Source organism: Rhodamnia argentea, chromosome 1 (assembly GCF_020921035.1).
Source record: "Rhodamnia argentea isolate NSW1041297 chromosome 1, ASM2092103v1, whole genome shotgun sequence".
NCBI classification, from domain to species: Eukaryota; Viridiplantae; Streptophyta; class Magnoliopsida; order Myrtales; family Myrtaceae; genus Rhodamnia; species Rhodamnia argentea.
The window spans coordinates 21,567,141-21,581,592 of NC_063150.1; the positions used below are offsets into that span (position 1 = coordinate 21,567,141).

The 14,452-nt window shown below is 42.8% G+C and overlaps 1 protein-coding gene and 1 pseudogene across 1 annotated transcript; one reads left to right on the plus strand and one right to left on the minus strand.

The window, feature by feature from the left end:
- The window catches only part of LOC115734061, a 227,610-nt pseudogene that overhangs the window by 60,342 nt on the left and 152,816 nt on the right, over positions 1 to 14,452 (minus strand).
- On the plus strand, positions 701 to 14,078 carry LOC125314675 (putative disease resistance protein RGA3). The gene is made up of 2 exons (XM_048277536.1): positions 701 to 2,854; positions 13,875 to 14,078. Exons 1-2 carry the CDS (start codon positions 701 to 703, stop codon positions 14,076 to 14,078), a joined length of 2,358 nt encoding a protein of 785 aa, XP_048133493.1.

Here is a 14,452-nt window from a genome sequence, read left to right on the forward strand (position 1 = left end):
ATGTAAAATACCATCAATTTCAGCCGCAAAATTGAATTAAAATATTCACAATGTTGCAATACTTTTATTTATGTAGTATATGAAAAAAATTCTGGAAACATATGAATGTGTAACTGATATATTTGAGGCTACTTAGATATGCACCATCACGGGATAATATTCGCCGGGTCCCAGCGACCCCTGCCAACTATTCCACCCCCCTTGGCCGACCCTCCTCGGCGAGGGCGGGGCTGTAGCGAGGGCTACAAATGAGCTTACTTGTTTATGAAGTTGCCGCCTTCCTCGAGTGGTCACCATGCTATTAATTCGGAGTGCAATCCACGAAATTTGTTTGGTCAAAATCTGATATAACACTAGCTTTTGAAAGAATATTGCTAGGAGTGTCCTGATATGTTAAATATTCCTTTTCAGGGCGGCATGCTTTGTTCGTAGGAATCCTTGATATGGACTGGTTCAGAGTGGAATCCATATTGGTAGCAGCAGGTAGTACAAGGACTCTTACACGCTATTCTTTTCCTCTGCTGCAAGTTATGCCATTGCATCTGGTGGATTAACTGAGGATGAAGTAACATTATGATGCCGTTGGACTTGCTATATATTTGTGCCCGAAGTTGATCATCAGGCGCCACCCAACCATTGTCTCCCAACAAAAGCATCGACTCTGCAACACACTTCTCAGCCCCAGCTTTTGCCTTTGGAAATGGCGGAAGCAGTTCTCTTCAGCCTTGCCACTAACATACTGAAAAGCCTTGCATCCGAAATGGCGGAACTTGGAGGCTCCTTTGCTTCTCAGCAGATCCAGTTGCTCTGCGGCGCAAAGGACGAGCTCCAAAGCCTTAAGGGCACCGTCCAGACCATCCAAGCGGTGCTTTTGGATGCCGAGAGGAAGCAATGGCATAACAACCAGCTCAAGCTCTGGCTCAAGAGGCTCAAGGATGTGTTCTACGACATCCAAGACTTGCTCGACGATGTCGCCACAGAAGATCTGAGGCAGAAGGTCACCCCCGGCAACGAGATGTCGAAAGCGGTACGCTTTTTCTTCTCTAAGTCGAATCAGCTCGCACACTGCGTCAAAGTGACTAATAAGATTCAGGAACTTAGGAAGAAATTGGATCAGATTAAAAATGATAGGATGTTCCATTTAGAGGAGTGTCAGAGTGAGGAAACAACGGCCATTGGGAGAGGAAGGAAAACTGAAATTTTCGCGCCCGACAGAGCAATAATTGGCAGGGAAAATGACAGAAAAATGATCAAACACCTATTGTTTGATTCCTCCTCTACCCGGAGTGTGTCAGTTGTTGCCATCGTTGGTAAAGGAGGTCTTGGAAAAACTGCACTTGCACGACTAGTGTACAACGATGGGGAGGTAAAAGAACATTTTGGGCTTAAGATGTGGGTGTGTGTGTCTGATGTCTTTGATGTGAATTCGATTATCAAAGATATTCTTAAATCTGCAAAAGTTGACTGTCAAGGGTATGATCATGATCAATTGCCGAGTCTTCTTCATGAGACTCTGAGTAGGAAGAAATACTTGCTTGTTTTGGATGACTTGTGGAATGAAGATCGGAATAAATGGTTGAAGCTTGGAGATTGGCTGGAGGGTGGTGAACGGGGAAGCAAGATACTTGTAACCACTCGTAGCCACACAGTTGCGAAGGTCATGGATGCGAAATCGGTTATCCATGATCTTCCTGGCTTATCTAAAGATGAGTCGTGGAATTTATTCAAGAAAATGGCTTTTGGAGATGGGGTAGAATCATCAGACTCGGAACTGGAATGGATGGGTCTAGATATAGTTAAGAAATGCGCTGGGGTTCCCCTTGCCATTAGAACTATAGGAGGCCTTTTGTACGGCAAAAACAAAGATGAATGGCCCCGTTACAAGGTGCATGAACTTCCAGAAATACCAGAAATTGATGAGGCCGATGATGGAATTATGCAAGTCCTCAAGTTCAGTTATGATCATCTCCGGTCATGCCTGAAACATTGTTTTGCATATTGCTCGTTGTTTCCGAAAGATTATGTCTACCGTAAAGAGAGGATGATACATTATTGGGTGGCACAAGGCTTTATTGAGTCAGGCAAAGGGGACGACAACCTTGAAGTGGTCGCTGGCAATTACTTGTCAGAACTACTATGTAGGTCATTCCTCGATGTTGCAAGCAAAGGTGACGATGGTGAGGTCCTGACTTTCAAGATGCATGATCTCATGCACGACCTTGCCCAAAAAGTTGCTGGAGGTGAATGCAAGATCGTTAATTTTAATGAAGGAGTTAGTGATGGAAGAATTCGCCATGCGTCGTTTACTGTAGATACTTTCTCGGAAGAGAAAATGGTGTCCCTGCTCAAAACATCAAAATTGCGGACGTTTATCTTTTTGGGAGATGGATTCTCTACACTATACTACTGTCACAAAGTTCTCTCCGAGTGTAGACATTGTCGAGTGTTGGATTTTGGCAACACGGCTACTCCTCTCCCTCCTTCCTCCTTTGAAAAGTTGAAGCAGTTAAGGTTTCTTAATATTTCTAGAAACCGCTTTATCCAGATTTTGCCGGATTCATTCACGGATTTGGTAAACTTGCAGATCCTTAGACTCTTTGAATGTACGAACCTTCATACATTTCCAAGAGATTTGAGGAAATTGGTCAACCTTAGATACCTCCTCATCGATGGGTCTAAACCGAGAGACCTACCACCCTTGAGTGAACTCCCTTCCCTAAGGACGTTGATTCTTATGCAGTTGCATGCGTTGGAGTTCCTTCAACAATCTAATACTACACGCCCCTTCTTCCCGTCTCTTGAGAGACTGTCCCTTATCAAGTGCAGCAAACTGAAAGGATGGCAAGGAATGGGAGCAGATCAAAAGCGTCGGTCGTACCATTCAGGGTCGTCCTTCCCAAAACTTCGGTCCATGGAAGTATGGGGCTGTCCCCATTTGACTTTCCTGCCTCCATTCCCCCAGGTGGAATACTTGAACATAGATAGCACGAGAATGGTGGAACAACAATTGATGGCCAATCCAAATTACCCATCAGAAGCAGCAATGGGGTCCACATCCAACCCTTTCTCTCAATTAAGGCGACTCCATCTTGCTAACGATGCGGATTTGGAGCCCTCTATGCTCGAGACTCTATTCCAATTGGCCAGTAATCTCAAGTCCATGAGACTCTACACGTTCAACCTAATGAGTCTTTCTCGTGGCATACAGCACCTTTCCTCGCTCCAGGAGCTCGACATTTGTAGTTACGTAGGAATCGATTTATCGTGCCAAGAAAACGAGCATGGCACCCTATGGCGATTCCTTACGAAGCTACGTGTCCTTAAAATCTCGTATCTTACGGATTTGGTGGCATTACCCGAGGAGATTCAACATGTCACGGCTCTACAATCTCTCGGGATTTATCACTGTCGGCAATTGAGGAGTTTGCCTCAATGGATTGGAAATTTCTCTTCGCTCGAAAAGATTGTATTATCTAACCGTGAAAGTTTAGAGCGTTTGCCGTTTGAGATGCGCAACCTCGAACGAATCCGCAATTGTCCCGCTTTGAAGGAGAGTTGCCTAACAGATGGCCACGAAGATTGGCCAAAGATTGCGCACATTCCGGTCATTGTTTGGGAGGATGGATCGGACGATGGGATAGCAGCCTTATCGAGTACGAGAAAAGACTCCCCCCTATCAGGTGCTCCTTTCCACTATTAGTGTTCTTTATTAAATAATTTCTCTCCACTATGTTCGCCACACATATTTATCAAGGACGTGTTTAGCCAATTGTTCCTTGTATTCTCACTTTCATTAGAACACAAAGTGACTTATAACTTCCTCATCAACTCTTATATATCATTTAAGTATAGGAGAGTCATGAAAGAATTCTTTGTAGATCCACTTATGAATTATTACCTCTATTGATAGTTTATAGTTTTTTTCCATAAAAAAATAAAAATATATTTAACAAAAGTTTACCGTCGCAGGTGGAAGTGGCGTCCTTGCGATCGAAGGCCTTGTCTGAACACATGCTCACACACCCGCAAACTTCCGGCAACGGCGGGCTCGGCGCCATGTAGCAGAAGAAAGCATCCCTCCGGTTCGCCACCAACGCCGTGTACGGGGGGAAATTGCTTTTGTACACCACCTTTGCCTCATTGTCTTGGTCGTAGAACTTCCTCACCGTCCCCTTTATCTCCTCCATCACGGCTGCCGGAACTCCGGGACTCACCACCCGGAAGAACCCCAGCGTTTCCGACCCGCGTCACATCCTCTCGATTGCCTCCTTCCTCTTGGCCTGGTCGCGGTCGATTCTGCCGAGATTCTCGGAGACACCGGTCGATTTGGAGCTGCCTCGGGATGTCTTTTGCGGTGGGATGAAGAAATTCTTGGGATTTTGGTGATCCGGGCGCCAACAAGGCCTTTTACGCCAGCTTTCGAGTCATCGCTCGCTCTGTTGTACCTGTCCTTGCCGGAGTTGGATGCCAAATCGATGGTCAACATTGTCTCTCTCTCTTTCTCTCTACTCTAGTTCAATTTCGTTGTGAATCTGAATTCATTCGTGATGAGTTTGTATTATGAATTGAGTGCTATGGAGACATTGCAATACATAATGTGAACGACTTCTTTATAGACGAGAGATGGACAGGAGAGAACAGGATCACATTGGGAGGTTTCGTTTGACTACGTAATTATGAGGTTCATAAAAATGGAAGGAGAAAGTCATTGCTTATGAGCTACAACTTGCTTAGAAAATGACAATGATGTTTAATAATGGCTGATTCTTTGGGGGACAGGGCGTATAGTACACAAGTTCTGCAATTTATAGGAAAAAAAAATCAATTGGGATTTGCTCAATTGGGTTTCAGATATATCGCGTCTTAATTGAAACCCGCTGTTTCATTGAAAATCTTGGACGCGTACATATATTTGTGCCTTGCAATGGATTCTGGTTTTTGTGGTTGAGTGAAGTTGGAGGCGGGCAACGGTTCCACTTTTTATTCTCGCCGCCAATATACAAATTGGAACTCGAAGCTGAACCAAACTGAAATGTTCCCGAGCGCGCAAATTTTCCCGTGGTAGATTGGTAGATTTGTTGTTGTAATTGTCATACGAGTATTGGGCATAGAGTCATCTAAAGGTAACATATTTCTTTCGATATTAGAGCGGTATATGTCAATCTTCCTCTCCCTCTATTTTGACCTCTCTTTTTGGTTCTACCTTTGTTTAGAGAATGGTCATCTTTTCTATGGTTGTCTTGGTGCTCAAAGTTCTATCTATTGAAGCGATAGAAGCATCGGTGACCGAGCAATGAAGCAAGGCAATCCTGTTCTATTGTAGTTTTACATAGATGAACAGATGGACAGACTTTTATCTTTGAATACAAACGTCAATAAATCACCTAAAACATTCACGGTCCACGGCTGGAAATGCAAGTGGGCGTGTAGTTTGAGGGCGTAGTCTCCTTGTAGATTGGTGGGTTGTCTGCTGATGTTAATTTCTTGATGGGTCCGGACAGCCGTGAAGATGGCTGAGGAGTGTCGCCCAAGAAGCACGCCACCGAAACTCCATGACTCGGTGCTCGACACTCTAGAGTCGGTTGTTTGTTATGAACTGCGAATACAACAATTAATGAACCAGTTTTTGGTCCGTCGGTTCACGTGTCAGAAATGTAGGAACATAATTTCTACGTAGTAATGTGATTACAATCTTGATGTTTATAAATGCAAAAATTGCAGAATATCTAGGACCCGCATTGACCGCTCCTATGAAAGCAATTGGTTTCAACATACATATGTCTCTTTAGACAATTTCGGACGTATCAATGTGAGGCTAGCATGATCTAAGTAAGTTAGAATCAAGTATGGATTAGTCGGATAGCTCTGTTAGGATACTTGATGCACAAGCCATTTGGGAATGGTAAACACGGATTTGCTTTACCAAAGAAAAGTGCAGCTTGTGTAGACATAATGTCATTGCTAAGGAAGATGCCATGGTAATTTTCAACTAACTTAGCATACAAGAAATTACAGTGATAAGGGTGAGAAGAGAGTCGCAGTGGGTCGACCCATCAAAACACAATTTCAGAAAAGTTCGGAGATGAACAATGATATTTGGCCGAAGCTACATACCTGCAAAAGACTCTCGATGTTGATCACTAGTGGTCCAGGTATTGGAGGAAAGTCAATCCACTGGTTCTCATGAAGCACTTGAAGTCCTCCAATTTGATCTTGGAGGAGAATTGCAAGGAAGTCATTGTCTGAATACTTTGTCTCACCTAGGGTCAACGCGGGCACATGGTCTTGTGTCCTTTTCCACACTCCATCTCCTTCAAGTGATCTGGGTGGAACAGAGTCCTAGGGCTTCTGATGAGAGCTCAAACAGACGAGAGCCGATCTCATCACATGCTTTGAGTATTCCATCAGCATTTCTGCGCCAGATTCCTAGAGAATACAACAAAGGTATTGATATTCTGTATCAACTCGGGTGCAAAAGCTCGGTAGTTGCTACCGCCAGAATGTGAATAAAGTCAACGGTCGAGGAACATCCATTTTTCCATCCAAAAAGAGCAGAACGACCATCTCCAACGTTCTCGTCGGTGAAAATGATCAATCATTGAGGATCATCTTATTGATTGGTCTCATTGATTGAGATCAGATGCAAGAAATATACTATGATGTGGAGTGAATTTAGGAGGGGAAACTTTGTACAGATTCCATTGTAGCAATTGCCTTGGCGGATGAACGAAGAACCGGGCGCTCTCATTTCGTGAGTGTTTAACACATATTTTGGCCAATTCAATGGAAAAGTAAACAGATAACTCAAGCTTCACACTTTGCTAGTTTGGCGCTTGATTTGTTGAAGAAAACTAAGAAGGCCATAAAGAATCAAACTACGTGACCAGTTGAGTGCGTAGGAGGAACGCAACGTGATTAGATTAATCGCATAAGTCGTGCAATCGCTAGGGGAATATTCTAAGCGTAAACGGTTCAAGATACTGGAGATTTGGTCCTAGGCTACTTTATTGACTCAAACCTCTATTCCAAAAAGGATCATGCAGGGCGTTGCCTCCCTTGATTTAAAAAAGAAAATCAATTAGTTATGCCATGTTAAGTACTCACTCTTTCTAACCCAAAAAAAAAAAAAAAAGAGTAGTTGCTTAATATGTCGGGAACTAAATTTTATTTCGTTAATGTATGCACAAGGTACTAAATGTTGCCGTTTTTATTTTCATGTAATGCAACGAGAAGTTCAGCGCATGCAAAAACGTGTCGTTTTGTTTTCCCGTGGTCTTCTCTCGACCGACGTGTGTGCATCGGGCACCTGACTAGAATGGGTAGGGATCGGTTGGGCTGAAAAAAAAAAATATTAGACATCCACGGAGGAGAGAAGGGAGGCGTCTATGAACTTGATAGTATCGAGCCCAAATACAAAACCAAAGGCTTTGTGGTTGCATGAGGCCCAAAAGGGGGAGTGATATTTCTTCGTTTTGTCACTTCTAGGCCCATATTTTCCTGAATCATTCCCATTGGCTTAATATTTAGAATTAATACAAAGAGTTGAAGTTTCGAGTAGCCAACAACTCTAAGAACTTCAAAAATAAAAAGCAAAGAGTCAATGTAAATCTCCCAATTGGCCCACATCTTCGTTTTTCTGTTCATCAGCTAATCTTTTGAATGCATGCAGAATCTCTGGAACTACCAAATTGGTTGGATCATTGGTAGATGATTCATCAGTCTTTCCGGAAAATTGTCCAAAAAACTCCGAAATGTATTACACGTTTGCCAACTCAATGGGAAAATATCGGATATCTAATTACTCAATATCTCGTCGTATTAAGTGTATCCACTAAGAATCTCCTAACCAATACGGGCACCAAAGGGCATTTTACCGGCAATCTCTCGTAATCTTCTGCTCATTGACTCTAGGATTACGTAAACAATTTTGGGCTTTCGCTTGGAAACTGCTCTCAGGACGCGATCAAAGGCTTTTTCGATACTACTTATTATTCAGACGAAAGTGAAAAAAAGGAAAGCAGAAAATTTTCTCTGGAACAAGACAGGCCAACCTGCTTTTTTGACCCGTGGGCAATTGGTCCTTCCTCTTTTCTTTCTTTAGTCCCTTTTTTTGGGGACCCCACGCGTCTTTGACACCACGTACCATTCATATGCTTATCTTCCTCATTAGTCAAATACCAGCGGCACTGCCAAACCATCATCTCAGAAAAAAACCATTCCCGATTTTCCCCGAGAACCGCCCACATTTTGTGCCTTCGGTAAAACACCAAATTGTTATGATAAAAGTAAAAGCTACACTATTTCACTATTAAAAAAAATCATAAAAAAAATTTTAAACTGCGCCCACTTTGACACATTTATTCCAAACTTTTTTGTTAACAAAAAAAGTCCTAAACTTGTATCCATATAACATACTTACTCAAATTTATATCAATGTAACACATAAATTTCAAATGTATAGACATGTGACATATTTATATCTAAATTGTATTTTGAGATAAATTTGTCACACGGATACAAGTTTAAAGTTTTCGGTGTCATAAAAAAAAAATTTGAGATAAAGGTGTGGTACTAATATTTGGAGTAGATGTGTTTTATAGGTACAAACTTGAAATTTTTTGTGTCACCCAGAAATTCACGAAACTTGTGGAATCTCTCTTATGCATTTTTGTGCAAGTTTTGATACATAAACAAACGAAACAAAAGTCTACCATTTAAACATATAAATGACACAACGAAGCTAGTGTTGTCGTTTCATATATTTCCATATGTTCATTTGGGGAATCTGGAGATGCCTTTGAAATTTGTAATAGGAAAATGATTGTTAGTTGACTAAAACAAATCTTGAAGTCGTTGCCCTCTTGTCTTGTGGTCCCTAGTGGCCTTGCCCAACGCAAAATTACAAGTAATGACAGTGGACCCAAATAATTGATGTAATAAAATAGACTTGGTTAATCGACCTTGACTTGGAAAAGTGTTGAGCCGTTGGCTTTCCTTTTCACTTCAAGAAGTCTTTCTCTGCGCTTGCTTAGTCGTTGCGTTTTACGCGTAATCCGGTGGCAATTCTGTCTTGGTGCGGCATGGAGTCGTCCCACATGATCTGACTTTACTATCATTCATGCACCAGCAGGCAGCAACTAACGTTTATGTTGATGTCCTCTTTGGCCACGCCCACGACATTATTAATGTAGCTAAAATCAGATGGCGAAAAAGAAAGAAAAGGCCGTAATAGCTAGGGGTGAGTAAATCAGGACTGCTCAAATCGGGACCGCCCGGACCGGACCGGGACCAGTGGTCCAGTTCCCCGATTCTAGAGAGAGCGGTCCGGTTCCCGGTTCTAGGGTCTGCCAGGACCGGACCGATCGAATTTTTTTTTTTTTATCAACAAAACTCCATGCACATGGAGTTTTCTCGATCTTGCCTTTTTAGTCGCCAAAGGAAATCCCCATCCCGATCTTGCCTCAACTAGTTCCTAGGCCGTTTTTGACCCGAAGGGAAATCGTTTCTGCTTGAATCCCATGTACATTTTGAAAACAATCTTGCAAAAAATTCTCAGCTTTGTGTTGAAAGACCCGTTTCAGGAAATGAACTTGAAATTTTTTTATACCCAGCCTCTATATTTGTTGGCCCGGGACCATCCGGGAATGGTACCTTTTTTTTTTTTTTGCATGTGTCTAATCCAATGGAACCTCCCGAGAACCGGACTGGACTAGTGATCCGGTTCTCGATTCGAAAAAATTGAGAACCGAGACCACCGGTCCAGTTCTCAATTCTTGAGGGGAACCGGACCGGACACGAAACCGATCACCCCTAGTAATAGCTACGTTTCCACTATAATTAAATTACTACTATACTAGTCTCTAGACCCGTGCTATGCATGCCGTAAAAGGACACGTGGAGTGAATTACAGGAAATAATATTTCTAGAAGTATGCTTGATCGTTATGAGAATAAGAGGTTTTCGTAATATGAAAACAAGAGAATTATACGTCTCTTCAAATAAACGGAAAATCCGACCAAAACAAAAAATAAATGGGAAAAATTTTAGTTTGATTAAAGTGGGAAAAAAAATGAAAACTCTTTCAAAATAACGAGAAGATAAATGTCAATCATGGAGAGTGCCACACGTCTGTCATCCATCAAAGGTGCTTTAGTGTACCACTTTACATCTATCGAATAAGATAGATGTACTCTAATTTAGATCGATAATGAGATATATTTGAATTTATAAGCTTAACTCTAAGCTCTAACTATGATTTCTTTCTTTACAACGTATGCCAAATCGACACGTGTCCCTGAACCGCCACCACAAAAGTGTCGTGATTTCTATTCAAACTGGGGCGACTTGCTTTGCGAAACTTCACGACCATCTTCCAAGGATTTTACAGCGTCGGGAGCCTCGCGTCTTTCACCCCCCACCAAGTATTTTGTTCTCCGAAAAGCACAACGCAAAATGGGGGTTGTTCCTCCCCTCTATTTAAAACAAAAAAATTGAAATCAATTACTTATGCCATTAAAAGTACTCACTCTTTCAAAGAACGAAAGAAAAGTTGCTTAACATGTAAGGAATTATATCTTTTTCTTTCATTAATATATGCACAAGGAACGGAATGTCGCCGCTTTAATTTTCATATAATTCAACGAGAAGTTCAATTTAACATAGCCTCCAAGCCCAAGCAGGATTTGATTATTTCCATTTCTTTTTCTCGGGATACTGTCATTTTCAGTTCTGGCAAATTAAATTGGCTTTGCAGCTTTAAAATCCATTTCCTACTAGTGTAGGAGTGAGTACTTCATCATCGACGGCCAATAATTTTCTTTACCTACTAATCTAATCCGTCTAAACACTAACCACGTTCGCAATCGCCTCTATCCATGAGTAATAGAGGATCGTTAGATGTAACTTATCCATCGACAATATGTGAATTTAGTTTTGTGCATCATATCCATATTCTCATTCACTTTGTGCATAATTGAGGAATATGAACTTTCTTGTCCTTCCATCTACTTGCCATCACTCACTCGAATAAAAAATGAGTTGTCAAATATTTTGATAAAAGGATAACCAACAAAGTTACATGACCAGATTTTTTCTAGAGTTCGACATCCGATCGCGATTAATGGGAATCTGATCACGCTATAGCTCATCGTACCCAGTGTGTCTACTAGGAAATCCTAATCAATATCGATATTAAAGAGCATTTTATCAGCAATCTATTTTGACCTTCTGCTCATCGACTCGAGGATTTACTTAGAACAGTTTTGGGTTTTGGTTTGAAATTGCTCTCGATACGGGATCGAAGGCTTTTTTAAATACTTTTTTCACGTTCAGATGAAAATGAAAACAAAAAGCTAGAAAATTATCTCTAACCATACAGGGCACCCTGCCTTTTTTTTTTTTTCATTTTTGTGGTCGAACAGCGAACTTGCTTTACTTTACCCATACGCTTTTGGTCTTTCCTCTTTCTTTCTTCATTCCCTTTTTTCTGGACCCCACACGTCTTTTGCTCCGTTGTCATCTAGTGGAGCGACTGATCATGAAGTAACATGGAGATGGCGTTGGCCTTGATATATATTCGTGCCTGAAGTTGATCATGGGGGCACCACCACCCAACCATTGTCCCCCGACAAAAGCATCTGCTCTGCAACACACTTCTCAGCCCCAGCTTCGCCTTTGGAAATGGCGGAAGCCGTTCTCTTCAGCCTTGCCACTGACATACTGGAAAGCCTTGGTTCCTTCGGCTCCCAGAAGATCCAGTTGCTCTGCGGCGCCGAGGACGAGCTCCAAAGCCTCAAGGACACCGTCCAGACCATCCAAGCTGTGCTCTTGGATGCCGAGAAGCAGCAATGGGACAAGGAGCAGATCAAGCTCTGGCTCGGGAGGCTCAAGGACGTGCTGTACGACATCCAGGACTTGCTCGACGATGTCGCGACCGAAGATCTGAGCCGGAAGGTCGCGACCGAAGATCTGAGCCGGAAGGTCGCTCCCAGCGACAAGATGTGGAAAGCGGTACGCATTTTCTTCTCTAGTTCGAATCCGCTCGTACACCGCTTCAAAGTGGCTATTAAGATTCAGGAACTTAGGAAGAAACTGGATCGGATTGCAAATGATAGGAAGTTCCATTTAGAGGAGCGTCGGAGTGAGGAAACAATCGGGAGAGGAAAGAAACCTGAACATCCCTCACCTGATGAAAAAATAATTGGTAGAGAAGAGGACAAAAAGAAGATCAAGCAACTCTTGTTGAGTTCCTCCTCTAGCCAGAGCTTGTCATTTGTTGCCATCGTTGGTAAAGGAGGTCTTGGAAAAACCGCACTTGCACGACTAGTGTACAACGATGGGGAGGTACGACAACACTTTAAGCTTACGATGTGGGCGTGTGTATCTGATGTCTTTGATCTGGATTCGATTATCAAAGATATTCTTAAGTCAGCGGGCCGTCAAGATCTTGAGAATAAGACTTCAGACCAATTGCTGAATCTTCTTCGTGAGACTCTAAGTATGAAGAAATACTTGCTTATTTTGGATGACTTGTGGAATGAAGACGGGAATAAATGGTTGAAGCTTGGAGAGTGGCTAGAGGGTGGTGAACGGGGAAGCAAGGTACTTGTAACCACTCGTAGCCACACAGTTGCGAAGGTCACGGATGCGAAATCGGTTATCCATGTTCTTCCCGGCTTAGCTGAAGATAAGTCGTGGAACCTATTCAAGAAAGTGGCTTTTGGAGATGGGGCAGAATCATCAGACCCGGGACTGGAGGAGATAGGTCGAGATATAGTTAAGAAATGCGATGGGGTTCCCCTTGCCATTAGGACTGTGGGAGGCCTGTTTCGCGGCAAAACGAAACATGAATGGCTCGGCTACAAGGTGCGTGAACTTCCAGAAATACGAGAAATCGATGGGGCTGATGATGGAATTATGCAAGTCCTCAAGTTCAGTTACGATCATCTCCGGTCAAGCTTGAAACATTGTTTTGCATACTGCTCGTTGTTTCCGAAAGATTATGTCTACGATAAAGAGATGGTGATACATCTTTGGGTGGCACAAGGCCTTATTGAGTCATGCAACGGGGAGGATAACCTTGAAGAGGTCGCAGACATGTACTTGTCAGAACTGCTGTGTAGGTCATTCCTCGATTTTGAAAGAAAAGGCGAAGATGGCGAGGTCCTAACTTTCAAGATGCATGATCTCATGCACGATCTTGCCCAAAAAGTTGCTGGAGGTGAATGCAAGGTTGTTAATTTTAAAGGAGGACATAATGATAGAGGAATTCGACATGCATCATTTACTTCAGAATTTTTCTCCGAAGAGAAAATGATGTCTCTGCTCGATCTACACAAATTGCGGACGTTAATCTTCTTGGGAGATCCATCGCATGTACTCAACTTCGACAGAGGTTTTTCTGGGGGTAAACATTGTCGAGTGTTGGATTTAGACTATACAAATATTCCTTTCCTTCCTTCCTCCTTTGAGAAGTTGAAGCTCTTAAGGTATCTTCGTATTGATAAAAATGATTCTATTCAGAGTTTGCCGGATTCAATCACGGATTTGGTGAATTTGCAGTTCCTTAAACTCATTGGATGTAGGTGCCTTAAAACATTTCCAAGAGATTTGAGGAAATTGGTCAACCTTCGATACTTGCTTATTTGGGGTTGTGTGTCGTTGAGCCACCTACCATCCTTGAGTGAACTCCCTTCCCTAAGGACGTTGATTCTTATAACGTTGAATGCCTTGGAGTTCGTTCAACGGACAAGTGACGTGGGGCAATGTAAGATCGCACGCACCTTCTTCCCATCTCTTGAGAGATTGGAACTATCCTATTGCAGCAAGCTGAAGGGATGGTGGGGAAGTAGGCAAGTAATGAGAGCATATCAAAGGCATCACCGGTCGGACAATTCACAGCCATCCTTCCCAATACTTGGTCCTGTGGAAATAGGGGGCTGTCCCCGGTTGAAATTCGTGCCACCATTCCCCCGGGTGGAGCACTTGACCATATGGGACGCGAAAAAGTTGGAAATAAAGCCCGATCCAAATTGCCCGTCAGAAGCCGCAGTGGGATCCACATTCACCCCTTTCTCTAAACTAATGCGTCTATCTCTTTTTGGTTGGAATGTGGGGTCCCCGATGCTCGAGACTATACTCCGATTGGCCAATAATCTCGAGTTAATGAAAGTCAGCCATTGCGACATAAGGAGCTTCTCTCGTGGCATGCGCCACCTTTCCTCGCTCCGGGAACTCCACGTTGATACTTGTGAAGGACTCGATTTATTGTGCGAAGAAGACCAGCATGACACCCAATGGCCATTCCTTACGAACCTTCGTGTTCTTAAGATCTCATCTTCTATGAATTTTGTGCAATTACCCGAGGGGATTCAACATGTCAAGACACCGCAATCTCTCGAGATTCGTGGATATCGGGGAGCGAGTTTGCCGGAATGGATTGGAAATCTCTCTC